At 46.7% G+C, this 17,095-nt stretch overlaps 1 protein-coding gene across 1 annotated transcript in view; it reads right to left on the bottom strand.

The window, feature by feature from the left end:
• LOC137846718 (CUGBP Elav-like family member 4) overlaps positions 1-17,095 on the bottom strand; it is a 216,818-nt gene that overhangs the window by 30,937 nt on the left and 168,786 nt on the right. The window contains exons 9-12 of the mRNA XM_068664832.1: positions 16,753-16,823; positions 11,524-11,545; positions 10,665-10,699; positions 7,818-7,827 (exon numbers count right to left, since the gene is read on the bottom strand). Of these exons, the coding sequence (XP_068520933.1) occupies positions 7,818-7,827; positions 10,665-10,699; positions 11,524-11,545; positions 16,753-16,823 (138 nt within the window). The remainder of the gene's footprint in view (positions 1-7,817; positions 7,828-10,664; positions 10,700-11,523; positions 11,546-16,752; positions 16,824-17,095) is intronic.

The following is a 17,095-nucleotide window of genomic DNA, read 5'->3' as shown; positions in this document are numbered from 1 at the left end:
TGCCCATATCCACCCATACTCCCTGCCACCCACAACTATACTGCCTACGGGCAGATCTCCAGATGAGCTTCCTAAGTAGTTGTTTAACTTTAAGCAGAACCTGAAGTGCATTCAGGAGGCAGAACAACAGGACTATGGTAGTCTGAGTATCCCAAGAATATTCAATATCTTGGAGAGCTATTGTGACAAGCTCAGGGGATAAGAGGGTGGTGAAGGAGGAAGGCAAAGTGATCCAGGAGGATACAGGGGTGGTGAAGGAGAAAGGGAGAGTGATCAAGTAAGAAAAAATATCTTCCCCTTTCCCCTCCACAGATTGACTCTCTAATGGAGAAAAACAATAGGTATAATTGCTAATAGTTCCCAAGATACTGTTTCCAAAGTACAGAGTCCACGATGTTACTGAGTATAAATACCAAGTTAGAGTCATGACCTGATATCTTATCGTCTCATAAGCAATTGCTATAACACTCAGTACCATAATGATCTGAAACCAGGGCCCGGAGAGGATAAACAACACTACAGAGAGCAAATACGGAAAATAATGTATTATAATACTCAATTTGGAAAACAGGCGCAGCAGAGTTGATATTAAAGCAATCAGCATCATGACAAGTGACTATTAAGCAGGTCTAATCCTTACACCAATTTTAGTTTAACACACTCTGGTCAGATCTGCCGTTATCTCAACCTTTTGGGCCCCACGTTGGACGCCAAAAAAACTGTCGTGGTTTAACCCGGCCGGCAGCTAAACACCACGCAGCCGTTCGCTCACCCTCCCCCCTCCCTCTCTGGGACGGGGGAGAGAAATGGAAAGTGAAGCCCGTGAGTTGAGATAAAGACAGTTTAATAAGACAGGAAAATAATAATAACAAAAATAATAATAACAATAATAATAATAATGATACAATGGTGATAATAGGAAAGTAATAATAATATGTACAAACAAGTGATGCACAATGCAATTGCTCACCACTCGCTGACCGATGCCCAGCCTAACCCCGAGCAGTCCGGCCCCTCCCCCCCGGCTAGCCACCCCTATATATTGTTTAGCATGACATCAGATGGTATGGAATACCCCTTTGGCTAGTTTGGGTCACCTGTCCTGGGTCTGTCCCCTCCCAGCTCTTACTGCACCCCCAGCCTGCCCGTTGGCAGGGCAGAGCAAAAGGCTGAGATGTCCTTGGCTTAGTATAAGCACTGCTCTGCAACAATTAAAGCATCGGGGTGTTAAAAGCAGTCTTCTCATCCTAAGCCAAAACACACCATTCCACCAGCTACTAGGAAGAAAATTAATTCTAAATGAAACCAGGACACTCTGCACTTCCATATAGCCTTCACTTACTTGGGAATCTGTCCCGAAACAGTCTTGTGGCAGGTGGCAAGGTGTGTGGGAGGATATAGGCAGGTACCTGTCACGGGTGTCTCCTCCAATAGTTTTGAACTTCACCCCTGAGCAAGTGCTAAATCCTAAAAACTTGGTAGAATGTTTGAGAGTTGTATGTCCTGACCCTGATAATGCCGGAGAACGACAGCTTGCAGCATTGTGCTGGGTCCTGGCTTATTCCTCTCAAACACTGTTTAACATCATCCAGCAACTTGAAGAGAGGGAGGAAGTCTCTGAATCTGATGACCAAGTAACACACGCTGTGGCTGACCCAGAGGACCAACCAACTATGGTATCAGTCGCCCCCATAGTCAAGTCAAAACAATGGAAACGGAGGTCAGCTCGTTTAGTAAGGGAAGAAGCCTCTCCTAAGAAGGAGGGAGAAGCGGAAATGGCAGGCACCTCTAATGCAGGGCCATCACAAAAACAGCAGGAAGAAGAGACGGAAATCATAAAGGAATCAGAAATCACTCGATCCTTATCCCTGAGTGAGATGCGAGAAATACAAAAGGATTATGGTCGACGCCCAGGTGAACACATCCTCACTTGGCTGCTCCGATGCTGGGATGCTGGGGCCAATAGCCTACAATTAGAAGGCAATGAAGCCAAGCAGCTGGGATCCCTCTCTAGAGAAAGGGTAATTGACAAAGTAATTGGGAGAGGAGCACAGGCCCTCAGCCTCTGGAGATGACCCCTGGCAGCTATGAGAGAAAGATATCCCCATAAGGAAGATATTGTATATCACAGAGGCAAGTGGACCACTATGGATAAAGGTCTCCAGCATCTGCGGGAATTAGCTGTGCGGGAGATGATTTATAGTGATTTGGACAATGCCCAGACACCTCAAGACCCCGATGAAGTCCAGTGCACAACATCCATGTGGCGTAAATTTGTGTGGAGTGCACCATTATCACATGCCAGTACACTGGCAGTAATTCAGTGGGATGAGGGGATGGGACCAACAGTGTATAATCTGTCCTGCCAGCTTCAAATATATGAAGACAATCATCTCTCTGCTCCGCTACAGTCCTGTGTCTCAGCTGTGGAGAAACTGTCTGAAAGATTTGACCACCTCGTAGAACGAGCATATTCCCCCTCATCTAGACAGAGTGATATTTCAGCCACTAAGAATCAGCATTTTTCTGCTCAAGAGACAGAGTACCCAAGACGCACACCACGTGGCACCTTATGGTTTTATCTGCGTGACCACGGGGAAGATAGGAGGAAATGGGATGGTATACCTACTTCAACCCTAGCTGCTTGGGCACGTGAACTGAAAGGAAATACAGCAGCAAGAAGAGGGGCTCCTAAGAAAAATGATGCTCCAGTTTCTATTGGGCAGTACCCCAGAGGCAGTAGAAGAGCTGATGTTATTCTTGACCCTGATGAAGGGACCTCTGCTTCTCATTTGCAAGAATTAAGTGGCAGACGCTCCAGTCACGACTAGAGGGGCCCTGCCTCTGGCCAGGTAGAGGAGAGGGATAACCGGATTTATTGGACTGTGTGGATCCGATGGCCTGGCACATCAGAACCACAAGAATACAAAGCTTTAGTGGACACTGGCGCACAATGTACCTTAATGCCATCAGGCTACCAAGGGACAGAACTCACCTGTATCTCTGGAGTGACAGGGGGATCCCAACAACTATCTGTACTGGAAGATGAAGTGAGTCTAACTGGGAATGAGTGGCAAAAGCATTCCATTGTGACTGGCCCAGAGGCTCCGTGCAACCTTCACAGAATCACAGAATTTCTAGGTTGGAAGAGACCTCAAGATCATCGAGTCCAACCTCTGACCTAACACTAACAGTCCCCACTAAACCATATCCCTAAGCTCTACATCTAAACGTCTTTTGAAGACTTCCAGGGATGGTGACTCCACCACCTCCCTGGGCAGCCCGTTCCAGTGCCTAACAACCCTTTCAGTAAAGAAATTCTTCCTAACATCTAACCTAAAACTCCCCTGGCATAACTTTAGCCCATTCCCCCTCGTCCTGTCACCAGGCACATGGGAGAACAGGCCAACCCCCACCTCGCTACAGCCTCCTTTAATGTACTTATACAGAGCAATAAGGTCACCCCTGAGCCTCCTCTTCTCTAGGCTGAACAAGCCCAGCTCCTTCAGCCGCTCCTCATAGGACTTGCTCTCCAGGCCCCTCACCAGCTTCGTCGCCCTTCTTTGGATCCGCTCAAGCACCTCGATGTCCTTCTTGTAGCGAGGGGCCCAAAACTGAACACAGTACTCGAGGTGCGGCCTTGGCATAGACTACCTCAAGAGAGGTAACTTCAAGGATCCAAAAGGATACCGGTGGGCTTTTGGCATAGCTGCTTTGAGCACAGAGAAGATTAGGCAGCTGTCTACCCTGCCTGGCCTTTCAGAAGACCCTTCTGTTGTAGGATTGCTGAAGGTTGAAGAACAACAGGTACCAATTGCTACCACAACAGTGCACCAGTGGCAATATTGCACCAACCGAGACTCCCTGATTCTCATCCATGAGTTGGTTCACCGGCTGGAGATTCAGGGAGTAATCAGCAAGACTCGCTCACCCTTTAATAGTCCTATATGGCCAGTACGAAAGTCTAATGGCGAGTGGAGGCTAACAGTGGATTATCGAGGCCTGAATGAAGTCACGCCACCGCTGAGTGCTGCAGCGCCAGACATGCTAGAACTTCAGTACGAACTAGAGTCAAAGGCAGCCAAGTGGTATGCCACAATTGATATTGCTAATGCATTTTTCTCCATCCCTTTGGCAGCAGCATGCAGGCCGAAGTTTGCTTTCACTTGGAGGGGCATCCAATACACCTGGAATCGGCTGCCCCAGGGGTAGAAACACAGCCCTACCATTTGCCATGGACTGATCCAGTCTGCACTGGAACAAGGGGGAGCTCCTGAACACCTGCAGTACATAGATGACATCCTCGTGTGGGGCAACACAGCAGCAGAAGTTTTTGAGAAAGGGAAGAAAGTAATCCAAATTCTCCTGAAAGCTGGTTTTGCCATTAAACAGAGCAAGGTCAAGGGGCCTGCACAGGAAATCCAGTTCTTGGGGGTAAAATGGCAGGATGGACGTCGCCATATTCCAATGGATGTGATCAATAAAATAACAGCAATGTCTCCGTCAACTAGCAAAAAAGAAACACAAGCTTTCCTAGGCCTAGTGGGATTCTGGAGAATGCATGTGCCAGGCTATAGTCAGCTTGTGAATCCTCTATATCGAGTGACTCGAAAGAGAAACTATTTTGAGTGGGGCCCCGAGCAACAACAGGCATTTGAACAAATCAAACAAGAAATAGCTCGTGCAGTAGCCCTTGGGCCTGTCCGTACTGGACCATCTGTGCAAAATATACTGTACACTGCAGCTGGGGAGCATGGCCTCACCTGGAGCCTTTGGCAGAAAACCCCAGAAGAAACTCGAGGCCGACCTCTGGGCTTCTGGAGTTGGGGCTATCGAGGATCAGAAGCCAATTACACCCCAACTGAAAAAGAAATACTCACAGCATATGAGGGTGTTCGAGCTGCTTCAGAAGTTGTGGGTACAGAGGCACAGCTCCTCTTGGCACCACGGCTACCTGTGTTACATTGGATGTTCAAAGACAAAATTCCCACTACACACCATGCAGCTGATGCTACGTGGAGTAAGTGGATAGCGTTAATTACACAGCGGACTCGAATGGGAAAACCCAATTGCCCAGGAATCCATTATGGACTGGCCGGAAGGCAGAGATTTTGGAGTACCAACAGAAGAGGTAACCCGTGCTGAAGAGGCACCACCATACAATGAGTTGCCAGAAGACAGAAAGCAGTATGCGTTGTTTACTGACGGATCCTGCCGTGTGGTAGGGAGCCATCGGAAATGGAAAGCTGCTGTGTGGAATCCCATACGACGAGTTGTGGAGGCCATGGAAGGGGAAGGTGAGTCGAGTCAGTATGCAGAAGTAAAAGCCATACAACTAGCCCTACATATCGCCAAAAGAGAAAATTGGCCAGCACTGTGTCTCTACACTGATTCATGGATGGTGGCAAATGCTCTGTGGGGGTGGCTGCAGCAATGGAAAGGGAGCAACTGGCAGCGCAGAGGTAAACCTATCTGGGCTGCTACCCTGTGGCAAGATATTGCTGCCCGGGTAGAAAACCTGGATGTTAAAGTACGTCATGTAGATGCCCACATGCCCAAGAGTCGCGCTACTGTAGAACATCGGAACAACGAAGAAGTGGATCGAGCTTCGAAAATTGAAGTGGCTCAAGTGGACCTAGACTGGGAACGTAAGGGTGAGCTGTTTGTAGCTCGATGGGCCCATGAAACATCAGGGCATCTGGGGAGGGATGCCACTTACAGATGGGCTCGTGACCGAGGGGTGGACTTGACCATTGAGGCCATCACACAGGTTACCCATGAGTGTGAGACCTGTGCTGCAATCAAGAAAGCCATGAAGGTAAAATCTCCCTGGAACAGGGGGAGATGGCTAGGGTTTCAATATGGTGAGGCCTGGCAAATTGACTATATCGGACCACTTCCACAAACCCGCCAAGGCAAACGGTACATACTCACCATGGTAGAAGCAACTACTGGGTGGCTGGAAACATACCCTGTAAACCATGCCACAGCCCGAAACACTATCTTGGGCCTGGAAAGACAAGTATTGTGGCGTCATGGTACACCAGAGAGAATTGAGTCTGACAATGGGAGTCATTTCCGAAACAATCTTGTTACCTCCTGGGCCAAGAGGCATTGTACTGAGTGGGTGTATCACATCCCTTATCACCCACAAGCCTCTTGGAAGGTTGAGAGGTACAATGGACTGTTAAAGACTCTGTTCATAGAATCATAGAATCATAGAATATCCTGAGTTGGAAGGGACCCTTAAGGATCATCAAGTCCAACTCTTGACACCGCACAGGTCTACCCAAAAGTTCAGACCATGTGACTAAGTGCACAGTCCAATCTCTTCTTAAATTCAGGCAGGCTCGGTGCAGTGACCACTTCCCTGGGGAGCCTGTTCCAGTGTGCAACCACCCTCTCTGTGAAGAACCCCCTCCTGATGTCAAGCCTAAATTTCCCCTGCCTCATCTTAACCCCGTTCCCGCGGGTCCTGTCACTGGTGTTAATGGAGAAAAGGTCTCCTGCCTCTCGACACCCCCTTACGAGGAAGTTGTAGACTGCGATGAGGTCTCCCCTCAGCCTCCTCTTCTCCAGGCTGAACAGGCCCAGTGCCCTCAGCCGTTCCTCGTACGTCTTCCCCTCCAGGCCTTTCACCATCTTCGTAGCCCTCCTCTGGACACTCTCCAACAGTTTCATGTCCTTTTTATACTGTGGTGCCCAGAACTGCACACAGTACTCGAGGTGAGGCCGCACCAGCGCAGAGTAGAGCGGGACAATCACCTCCCTTGACCTACTAGCGATGCCGTGCTTGATGCACCCCAGGACACGGTTGGCCCTCCTGGCTGCCAGGGCACACTGCTGGCTCATATTCAACTTGCTGTTTACCACGACTCCCAGATCCCTCTCTTCTAGGCTGCTCTCCAGCGTCTCATCGCCCAGTCTGTACGTGCAGCCAGGGTTGTCCCGTCCCAGGTGCAGGACCCGGCACTTGCTCTTATTGAATTTCATGCGGTTGGTGATTGCCCAGCTCTCCAACCTATCCAGATCCCTCTGCAAGGCCTTTCCACCCTCAACAGAGTCCACAACTCCTCCAAGTTTGGTGTCATCAGCAAACTTGCTCAAAATACCTTCTATTCCTACATCCAGATCGTTTATAAAAATATTGAAAAGTACCGGCCCTAAAATGGAGCCTTGAGGGACCCCACTGGTGACCGCCCGCCAGCCTGACGCAGCCCCATTTACCATAACCCTTTGGGCCCTGCCCGTTAGCCAATTGCTCACCCATCGTATGATGTTTTTATTTAGCTGTATGGTGGACATTTTGTCCAGTAGGATCCTATGGGAAACCGTGTCAAAAGCCTTGCTGAAGTCCAAAAAAATCACATCAGATGGTTTCCCTTGGTCCACCATACGGGTAATCTTATCATAAAAGGAAATCAGGTTAGTTAGGCAGGACCTACCCTTCACAAACCCATGCTGGCTGGGACCAATGACTGCTTTGTCCCCCAGGTGCGCCTCAATAAGTTCGAGAACCATCTTCTCCATGATTTTACCAGGCACTGACGTGAGACTGACAGGCCTGTAATTGCTAGGGTCTTCTTTCTGACCCTTCTTGAAAATCGGCACAACATTTGCCAGCTTCCAGTCTACCAGGACTTCTCCAGATTCCCAGGATCGTTGAAAAATAATTGAGAGAGGTTCCGCGATGACGTCCACAAGCGCTTTCAGCACCCGGGGATGAATCCCATCCGGACCCATGGACTTGTAGGGATCCAGGTGGAGTAGCAAATCCCGCACACGTTCAGGGTCGGTTGGGAGTTTGTCATCCCCACCGTCCCGGTCCTCCAGCTCAGGGCACCCTGGGTCCCGAAGCCCATCATCGGCATTGAAGACAGAGGCAAAGAAGGCGTTAAGCGTCTCTGCTTTGCCTATGTCATTGTCTGTGAGGAGACCTTCCCTATCAAGGAGCGGCCCTATGTATTCTTTAGTTCTCCTTTTTCCATTCACATATCTAAAAAAACCCTTTTTATTTTCTCTCACAGACACAGCCAGCTTCAACTCTAGGTGTGCTTTAGCCACACGAATTTTCTTCCTACAAACACGAACAGCATCCCTGTATTCTTTCCATGACACCTGGCCCTCCTTCCAGTAGCGAGACACTCTCTGTTTCCGCCTAATCTCCATTAGAATGTTCCTGGTCAGCCACACCAGCCTCCTGCCCTGCCTGCCTGTTACGAGCATTAGGTGCTGGGACATGGAAACAATGGGACACAAATCTACCAGAAGCCACTTGGCTAGTTAACAATAGGGGGTCTGACAGCCGTGCTGGTCCTGCCGAAACAAAACCCCTACACACTGTGAAAGGAACTAAAGTTCCCGTAGTGCATGTAGGAAGGTGGATGGGGAAGGCAGTGTGGGTTGCTCCTGCCTCGGGAAAAGGCAAACCCACTTGTGGGATTGTCTTCGCCCAAGGACCAGGGTATACCTGGTGGGTCATGCAAAAGAATGGGGATATCAAGTGTGTGCCTCAAGGATATTTGACATTGAGAGAAAACTAATCTGTAATATCAGTTATATGTTGTAGGAAGATGCTGTAGGATCAACGACAGGTCAATGTTGCAAGGAGCCGGGCAGTGCAACAAGGACTTGAGCTAAGCTGGTGCTCGTGTCCAGACATCCAACTCCACCTGCCTTGAGTGGCCACTTTGGCAGATGAAGACCTAATCATCAACAGTTCTTATGAACATTTTCCAAGAAAGACCTATGGAATGAAAAGATACACCTGCCTATTAATCCTGTCCTATTAAATCCTTGTCCTGTTAAAGGACAAGGAATAATGATGAGAATGCTTGTATGCTAAAGTATGGGGATCTGAGTGTGACACAAATGTTATGGAATAAGGGGTGGAGGTTGTACTGGGTCTGGCTGGAATGTTAACTTTCCCGGCAGCAGCCCATACAGTGCCGTACTCTGTACTTGTAGCTGGAACAGCAGTGTTATCACACCAGTGTTGTGTCTACTGCTGAGCAGCAGTGGCACAGCATCGGGCCTTTCTCTAACACTCCTAGGGGGTGGGCAAAAAGTGAGGAGAGAAACATCACTAGGGCAGCTGACCTAAACCAATCAAAGGGATATTCCATACCATGTGATGTCACACTCAGCAATAAAAGGTGGAAACAGGAAGAAGAGGGGAGGGGTGGGCTCTCGTTGAGAAGACGTTGGTCCTCCTCTAGAACACCAGCTGCGTGCGTTGAGGCCTTGCTTCAAGGACGTGGTCAATCATCGCTCATTTGTGGGAAGTAGAGAGTAATTTCTTTCCTCTGCACTTCCATATAGCCTTCATTGATTTTATTTGTTTGTTTTCCTCCCTTCTTTTTATTTTTCCCTTTTCCCCTCCCTTTTCCCCCTTCCCTTTCTATTTCCCCTTAGTTAAATTGTTTAGTTCATGGTAGTCTTTATTTAATTATTATAATTATTTCCCTTTAATTAAATTATCCTTATCTCAACCCGTGAGTTGTTCTTTGCTTTACTTCTCCCCCTCCTCATCTAAAGGAGGGGGAGTGAGAGAGCGGTTGTGGGGTTTAGCTGCCCAGCATGGTAAAACCACCACACCTCTGCATGTCTGACTTTACTCAGCTGGGAAAGAGTGGCTGTGGGATGTGTTTTCACAGGTTTTCTTGGCTCGTCTGTTTATTTTTACCATTTTATCCTCTTTGAAAAACTATATTCCTAGCAATGTGGCATCTGTCCTAATGACCCTTCCCTATTCTCCTATATTGGTCTTCAAAACACTTTCAGAAGACCGGGAGTTCAGAAAGCCACCCAGAGGCTATGTTAACCTTCCCAGGATAAACACCATGATAAAACCTGGTCGACAGAGGAATGCAAGAGCACATGTGACCATGGAAAGAGAGAATGTAGGAATAAGAGCAAAAAGAATGAAAGATGCAGATCACAGTTTTCCTTTGCTCCCCATAACGTCATTTAATCTGTAGAGTATTGGGTGACCACCACTAACCCTTGCCTCTTCTCAGTGTCTGCACACAGAAGCTTCATTATCTTTCTCGTGTCTGTGGGAGGACTGTGATAACAAGTAAAAAGAGATGCAGAAACCCCCAGGCTTATTTTGATTTTAGAATTTTACATTCAGCCTCCCCAGCTTGACTCAGCCCAAGAACTCCCCCAAATCTGGGCAGTTTGGTCATGTCCCCCAGTTCTACAGGGTTCTTCAAAAGAGATGATAGATGGATTCAAATCCAAAATACTAGACATCAGGACAGAAATTGCCTTTTTTTTTTTTTTTTTTTTTGCGTCAGTGCTGTAACAAACTTCAAAGGGTTACAGACTTCAGAGGGTACTTGGAAAAATATCCAGAGAGGAGTCTTTCATTGTCTTTCATTGGAATATTCAGTTTTGTTAAAGAATCAGAACATGTTCTGTTGGAATCAAATTTTGGGGTAGAAGAGGGAGAATCTGCCTCTGGCTTAGAACGAAGCTTATCAGTGTGACTTTTATTTTTAAGTATAGTGTATAAATACATTGAGTAAAAATCCAGAGGGAACATTTGTTTCAAAGTGGTTTTGTTGGAAAATAATAATAATAATAATAATAATAATAATAATAATAATAATAATAAAAAAAAAGCATTTAAACCACTTGCAGTGTCCACTAGCAGAAACCTGTATAATTTCAGAAGGCTGGGATTGTTTTTTTTCTTGGGATTATTTCCAAGGGTACTTCCAGCTGCTGCCCAGCTTTGCACTGACCTCCTGTAGTGGGTTTACATGGCAAGGTTTTGGTAGCAGGGGGCCATAGGGGTGGTTTCTGTGAGAAAGATCTAGAAGCCGCCCCATGTTTGGGAAGGGCCCCATTGTTTTCCAGATCTGGGCCAATAAGCGATGTTGTTTTGTGTCTCTGTGAGAGCATATTTAAGACAGGGAAAAAACGCTGCACAGCACAGCAGCCGGGAGAGTCAAGGGAGTGAGAAACAGCCTTGCAGGTGCCAAGGTCAGTGTAGAAGGAGGGGGAGAGGTGCTCCAGGCGCCGGAGCAGAAGTCCCCTGTGGCCTGTGGTGAGGACCATGGTGAAGCAGGCTGTCCCCCTGCAGCCCATGGAGTACCACGGTGGAGCAGGGTTCCACGCTGCAGCCCGTGGAGGAGACCACGGTGGAGCAGGTGGCCCTGCACCGATGGAGGCTGCCGCCTGTGGAAGACCCCTGCCGGAGGAGATTCCGGGCCTGACCTGTAGCCCGTGGAGAGGAGCCCACGCAGGAGCAGGTGACCTGGCAGGAGCTGCTGCCCATAGGGGAGCCAGGTTGGAGCAGTTTTCTCCTGAGGGATGGACCCCATGGTACGGACCCATATCTGGAGCAGTTCTGGAAGAGCTGCTGCCTGTGGGAAGCCCACGCCGGATCAGTTCGTCAAGGACTGCATCCCGTGGGTGGGACCCCACAGCACAGGGGACGAGAGTGACTGAGAAGGAGCGGCAGAGAAGAAGTGCTGTAGACTGACCATAACCCCCATTCCCCCGTTCCCCTGCGCCGCTCGGGGGGAGGAGGTGGAAGAGGGTGGATGGGGGGGAGGTGCTTTTGGTTTCTTTCCTTTGTTTCTCACTTCTCTAGCTTGTTAGTAATGAGCAATAAATCTTACTATCTGTCTTCTTATGCTGAGTCTGTTTTGCCCGTTACACTAATTATTGCGTGATTTTCTCATCCTTATCTCAATCCTTGAGCCCCTTTCACATATTTTCTCCCCATTCCTCTTTGAGGAGGGGGAGTGAGAGAGCGGCTGTGGTGGAGCTCGGCTGCCCACTCGAGCGGAACCACGACACCTCCAAAGGTAACTCCAACTCTGGTTTGCTCAGGGGGGTCAAGATGAAGGGGAATTAGTGCATGTTCCTTGTTGTGATGGTAAGAGGACAGAGAGAAATAGGAAGTGTGGAAGGAATACCAGGTAATACTCCTCCCACCCAGTCCCTGTGCCTACAACCCTGTGACCTGACTGAGCCAGCTTTCCCGCATTTATGGCTGGGGCACAGTGTGGGGAAGTAAAGGGTTTCTTAATACGCTCCTTTTCTTCATCAGGGCATAATTACGGTGTCATAACACAGCAAATTACAACTTTGCCTTTCCTGTTAGGGAGAGGAGTTTGCCTAGATGCTCCCACCTTTTATTAGCAATTACCCCCCTGGCTGGCAGGAGAAGTACAGCAAAGTCAGGATTCTGACAGCTGCCCATTTAAATCTCATTAAAATTCCTGGGCCTCAGCATTACTGAAGTCACAAACTCTCCACATTTCCTTTTGGATTAATGGAAAATGAAGTCCTAATGAATATTTGCTAAGCACAATTTTCCCCACTAATTTGTTAAAAGGACTGTCACAAAGGAACAGCTGATCCTTTGCATCTTGTGTATTTCCTGGAGGTCATGAGGATGGTGACAGGGTTTCTTCCAAATGGAGGGGATAGTGGGATGGTGGGATAATTAACTAATTAGGCACACGGTCATCTGCTTAACTAAATTACTTTTGAACCTCAGTGGCCCACAGTCAGGTTCCCCTATTTCATGCCAAGCTTTTCATTCTTCCCCTCACCTCTTGTCTGCCTCTTCCTCAGTCTCCCAACTAAGCAACTATCCCTTCCCCAGTCCTTGCTGCAGTCCAGTTAGATGCAATGTGCAGTTATTGGCATAATAAACTAGATATGAAACAGTCTGAAAGTGTTAAACAAACACTGACCCCCTTAGGTGTCTGTTAGGATTGAGAAAATTCTGCCCAGGAGAAGACCATGGTCCAGAATAGCAGGGAAAATTTCATTTGAATATACCCCAGAGCACTTCTGCTGTGAGATTTGAGATCCACATTATTATAGAATGGGTAAAATCTTGGCTTTGCTGCAATTAGTTGCAAAATTTCCACTGTCATCACCAGAGCCAGCAGTTTGCTCTGTAAAACTGGAAAATTCTTTCAGAAATGCCAACTGCATTTCCTGGGGTCTTGGATGTATTGTGTATGAGTAGGGATTCTACCTGCATATGCTGAGAAACACCTACTAAGGCATAAGGCAGATCAGAAGGCATGCAATTTCTTCCACACCAGGCTTAGAGGTTGGGCTCAAGGAAAAACAACCCTTAGCTCACCTTAAGCTCAGCTTTGTCTCACTCACAGTGCTCAGAGACCGAGAGGAAGAGACCAGGAGGAGCTGAAAGGGCAGAGACAATCCTCAAAGCCCAGTTCTGCTCTGAAATGTGGCTGTGAAACCCATGCTGTGGCTTCCCATACTGACTCAGATATTTAAGGCCAAACTCACTCCATTCCCAACTACAGAAGATTTTTGCTAATTTTCGATGCTGAAAACTCCACCTGCTACTGAGAAACAACCTGGGATAGTTTGATGTTTAATCATTCTCACATATGAAAATTCTGCTATTAGAATTTAACAAGAAATTTCTTGTTAACTCCATCCGTGCGTAAGTTACCTATCACAGTTAGACTCTTTGGTAAAGAATTCACAAAACAAGCTCTCTCTCAGCCCTTCTATTTTGTTTTTTCTTTATTCCTAGTCAAGCTAATCTAGGCAGTCCATGGTAGACCACACAGTTATGTGTATGGTCACTGCTTTTTACATATATGTATATTTTCGAGAAACTGAATGCAAGAGTTGTTCAGCTCAGAATGCTCTGAAGAGCTAAGTTAGTTCTCAGTGCACATAGCCAATGAGTTTAGAAGGGATCAGGATCACTGGAGCAAGATCCCTGTTGGTATGGCAAAACCTCAGTGAAAACTAACTGTCAAGAGAAAGGTCTTGTTTTGGACTGAGTTAACGGATTATTGGAGATCAGTAAATTTGGCAGTTCAGGGCTGAATACATTACTAAAATTCTTTGCTAAGCACTTCACTTTGGTTTTTGAAAGGGCTGTAAGTCAGCTCAAAATCTAACCTTTGTGACACTATGAAAAGAGAATCAAGGTTCATTTCTACCCTGACACCTTCCATGGATTTAGGTTTTATTGCTTTATGTAATATATATTTCTGCTCATTAATACACTAGAAGCATGGATAGTCTTGGTTCAGACAAAGGGAAAGAAAAGTTGTAGAGAAACACACAGTTTATGAATAGTTTTTATATTACAGGCAAACCATGTTAGTTAATGGAAACACTTGTACTTAGTTTTGTGGTTTAACCCGGCCGGCAGCTAAACACCACACAGCCGTTCGCTCACCCTCCCCCCTCCCTCTCTGGGATGGGGGAGAGAAATGGGAAAGTGAAGCCTGTGAGTTGAGATAAAGACAGTTTATTAAGACAGAAAAATAATAATAACAATAATAATAACAATAATGATGATAATAGTACTACTAGTAATAATGTGTACAAAACAAGTGATGCACAATGCAATTGCTCACCACCTGCTGACTGATGCCCAGCCTAACCCCGAGCAGTCCAGCCCTCCTTCCCCCGGCTAGCCACCCCTATATATTGTTTAGCATGACATCAGATGGTATGGAATACCCCTTTGGCTAGTTTGGGTCACCTGTCCCGGGTCTGTCCCCTCCCAGCTCTTGCTGCACCCCTAGCCTGCCTGTTGGCAGGACAGAGCAAGAAGCTGAAAAGTCCTTGGCTTGGTGTAAGCACTGCTCTGTAACAATTAAAACATCAGCATGTTATCAGCACTCTTCTCATCCTAAGCCAAAACACAGCATTCTACTAGCTATTTAGGAAGAAAATTAACTGTCCTAACTGAAACCAGGACAGTGGGAACACTGGAACACATGGCAAAGAGATCTGCTGTGGGTCCCTCTTTATTTGGGTTGGTTGGACCTGAGCTGCTAAGTCATTGCTCTGCCCATGCTCCTCACCCTCCAGATTGCTAATAATTACTTGGCTTGGGGACAGCAGCCGTCCCAACCTATCTTGGGTGTCCAATGTCTAAATGAGTAAACTCCACATACCTGAGCTGAGATTAGTTATCTGTGATCGCATCCCCAGCACTGTGAATCAGTGTCATAAGGAGACTAGAGAGCTCTTCCAACAGTAAGTAAAAATGAGCTGTGCCATAAGGTTGTATGAATTTTTGCAGCCCTTTGGTTGGATGCACAGTAAGTGGCATATACACCTCACCTCTACAGCAGACACTCAGAGGCTGTAACTTCATTGCCTCTTCTGCATCTACTTGCTATTCAAGTCCTCAGCATGTTTGAATGCAGGAGTCACAAGCCTGCATCACTTTATTTTAATGTGCATTTCTGAGTTTCAGAAACTATGTCAAGATGAGTAATACCGTACAAATTTGAAATTACCCCCAAGTTTTGCTTGTTTGACATAGTCTGAATCAAGACTTCGCCTCTACCTTTGATCATTGTCATCTCTACCTTCGATCATTTTGGATCTATTCCACCCTATGCACCCCATCCACTGCCAGCAGCCTCAGCACTCATGTGGAAGCAATGACTAATCTCTACTGGAATGATGCAGCAGCCAAGCAGCTCTGGGCTTGTTATCCAACCAGGATCCAGAAGCTGAGAGTTAGTATCATTATTAACAATGTGATCATCAATGTTATTGTTGTGGTAGGGCTGGTTTATTAACAAAATTAATGTTCCCCAGGAAATTCTGACATGGGAAAAAAAATAATTCCAAATTAGATCGAAATGCCAACATTTCCAATTTTCTCACAAAATCAGATTTCTCCTTCAAAGTAATTCTAGGCCATCAGAATGTTTTAGTTTGATAGTATAATCTTGATTCATTTCACTCTGTTACACTATATTAAAATATTAAATGTTATAATATATATATAATAGCACATATCATATATCTGAATGAGTGACCTAATAGAGGATAAAAGCTGAAATATAAATTTTAAAATGAGGGTCTCTACACTAGGCTGAAGCATCTGATTTAAATGCCTCACTTAGGCAAGCAGTCTCCTCTTCTATTCAAGTGAGAGCAGTGGACTCCCTGAAGGACAGTTTGGACTACCTGAGTATGTTGCCTCTGAGGATCCCACTGTTACCCACTGACTGTAAAGGAAACATGATGGACTCCTCTCTTCATTCAGGCAACCCTTTGGTTGCAAAGCATTGCCTGACGTGGATATCTCCCAAAACATTTACATGTATTTAGGGGAGATTCATCTCTCCTTACTTTTCATGTCTCTAGTGCTGCCTGTCCTATAGACTACTTAACCCTGGCTCCTCTCACAGTCAATGTAAAGAAATAGGTACCTTTGTTAGATGATTCATCTCACCCTGATACAGATATTGCACTCTAAAAGGGCTGATTTCTGTTTCCTGATTACTGAGGGAGGCTGAAAGGACTCTATCAGCTCCACTAAATAGCAGGTGTCTGAAATAACATTACTGGCCTCTAATTAAGGGCCACCAGTGCTTTTTTTCCTATTAAATTATTTATTCCAATGCGATTGTGGTTTTGATCCACATTCTCGCTGACTGTCTTTAAAAAAAAACACTTTATGTTATTGCCTACTTTGCTACCAGGCCTTTCCATGGCCCATGCACATCAGCGTGCTCCTGTCCCTGGGGGCTGAGAAGATAGATCTCAGCAGCTATTCCCCACAAGGATGTTCTTGCATATTATAGTTAATGACAATGATGCTACATATGGAAATTGAGAAAAGGCTCAGTAGACCAGGGATTTGAAGCAATGGGGCATTTAATGGATGCTCTCTAGGTGTGTGAGAAGGGGAACCAATGTGGTGGGGATGGCATGCTGGGTCCAGAAAGAACAGGCCATTCACTCACCTTCTCTCTGTTGCTGTGGGATCATGGGAGGCAGCTGTGGGAACGCTTGGCTAATCTGGCCATAAGCAGCAGGATAAGCAGCTATAGGGGAGAGAAAGGGAGAGAAGAAAGGACAGATTTCAGTGCTGGGAAGCATGGAGCTTTCACACTAAACAATCACACCAAGCCGGAGGTGGACTTTCTCCCTGTATTTTAACCACCTCATACAGCCTGAGATGCAGTAGAAACTTCACAGTGGTGCTCCAGGTGATGACACTTGGCCCTGAAGACCCAACCTCCCTTCAGCATCCTAACAGTAGCACTGAGGACAGCCACGTGGTCTAAACGGGGGTCTCCACTGAGATGCATAACCA

Source organism: Anas acuta, chromosome W, assembly GCF_963932015.1.
Source record: "Anas acuta chromosome W, bAnaAcu1.1, whole genome shotgun sequence".
Taxonomy (NCBI): Eukaryota; Metazoa; Chordata; class Aves; order Anseriformes; family Anatidae; genus Anas; species Anas acuta.
Note: the sequence above shows the minus strand (reverse complement) of the source record. Positions and strands in the feature narration are given on the sequence as shown.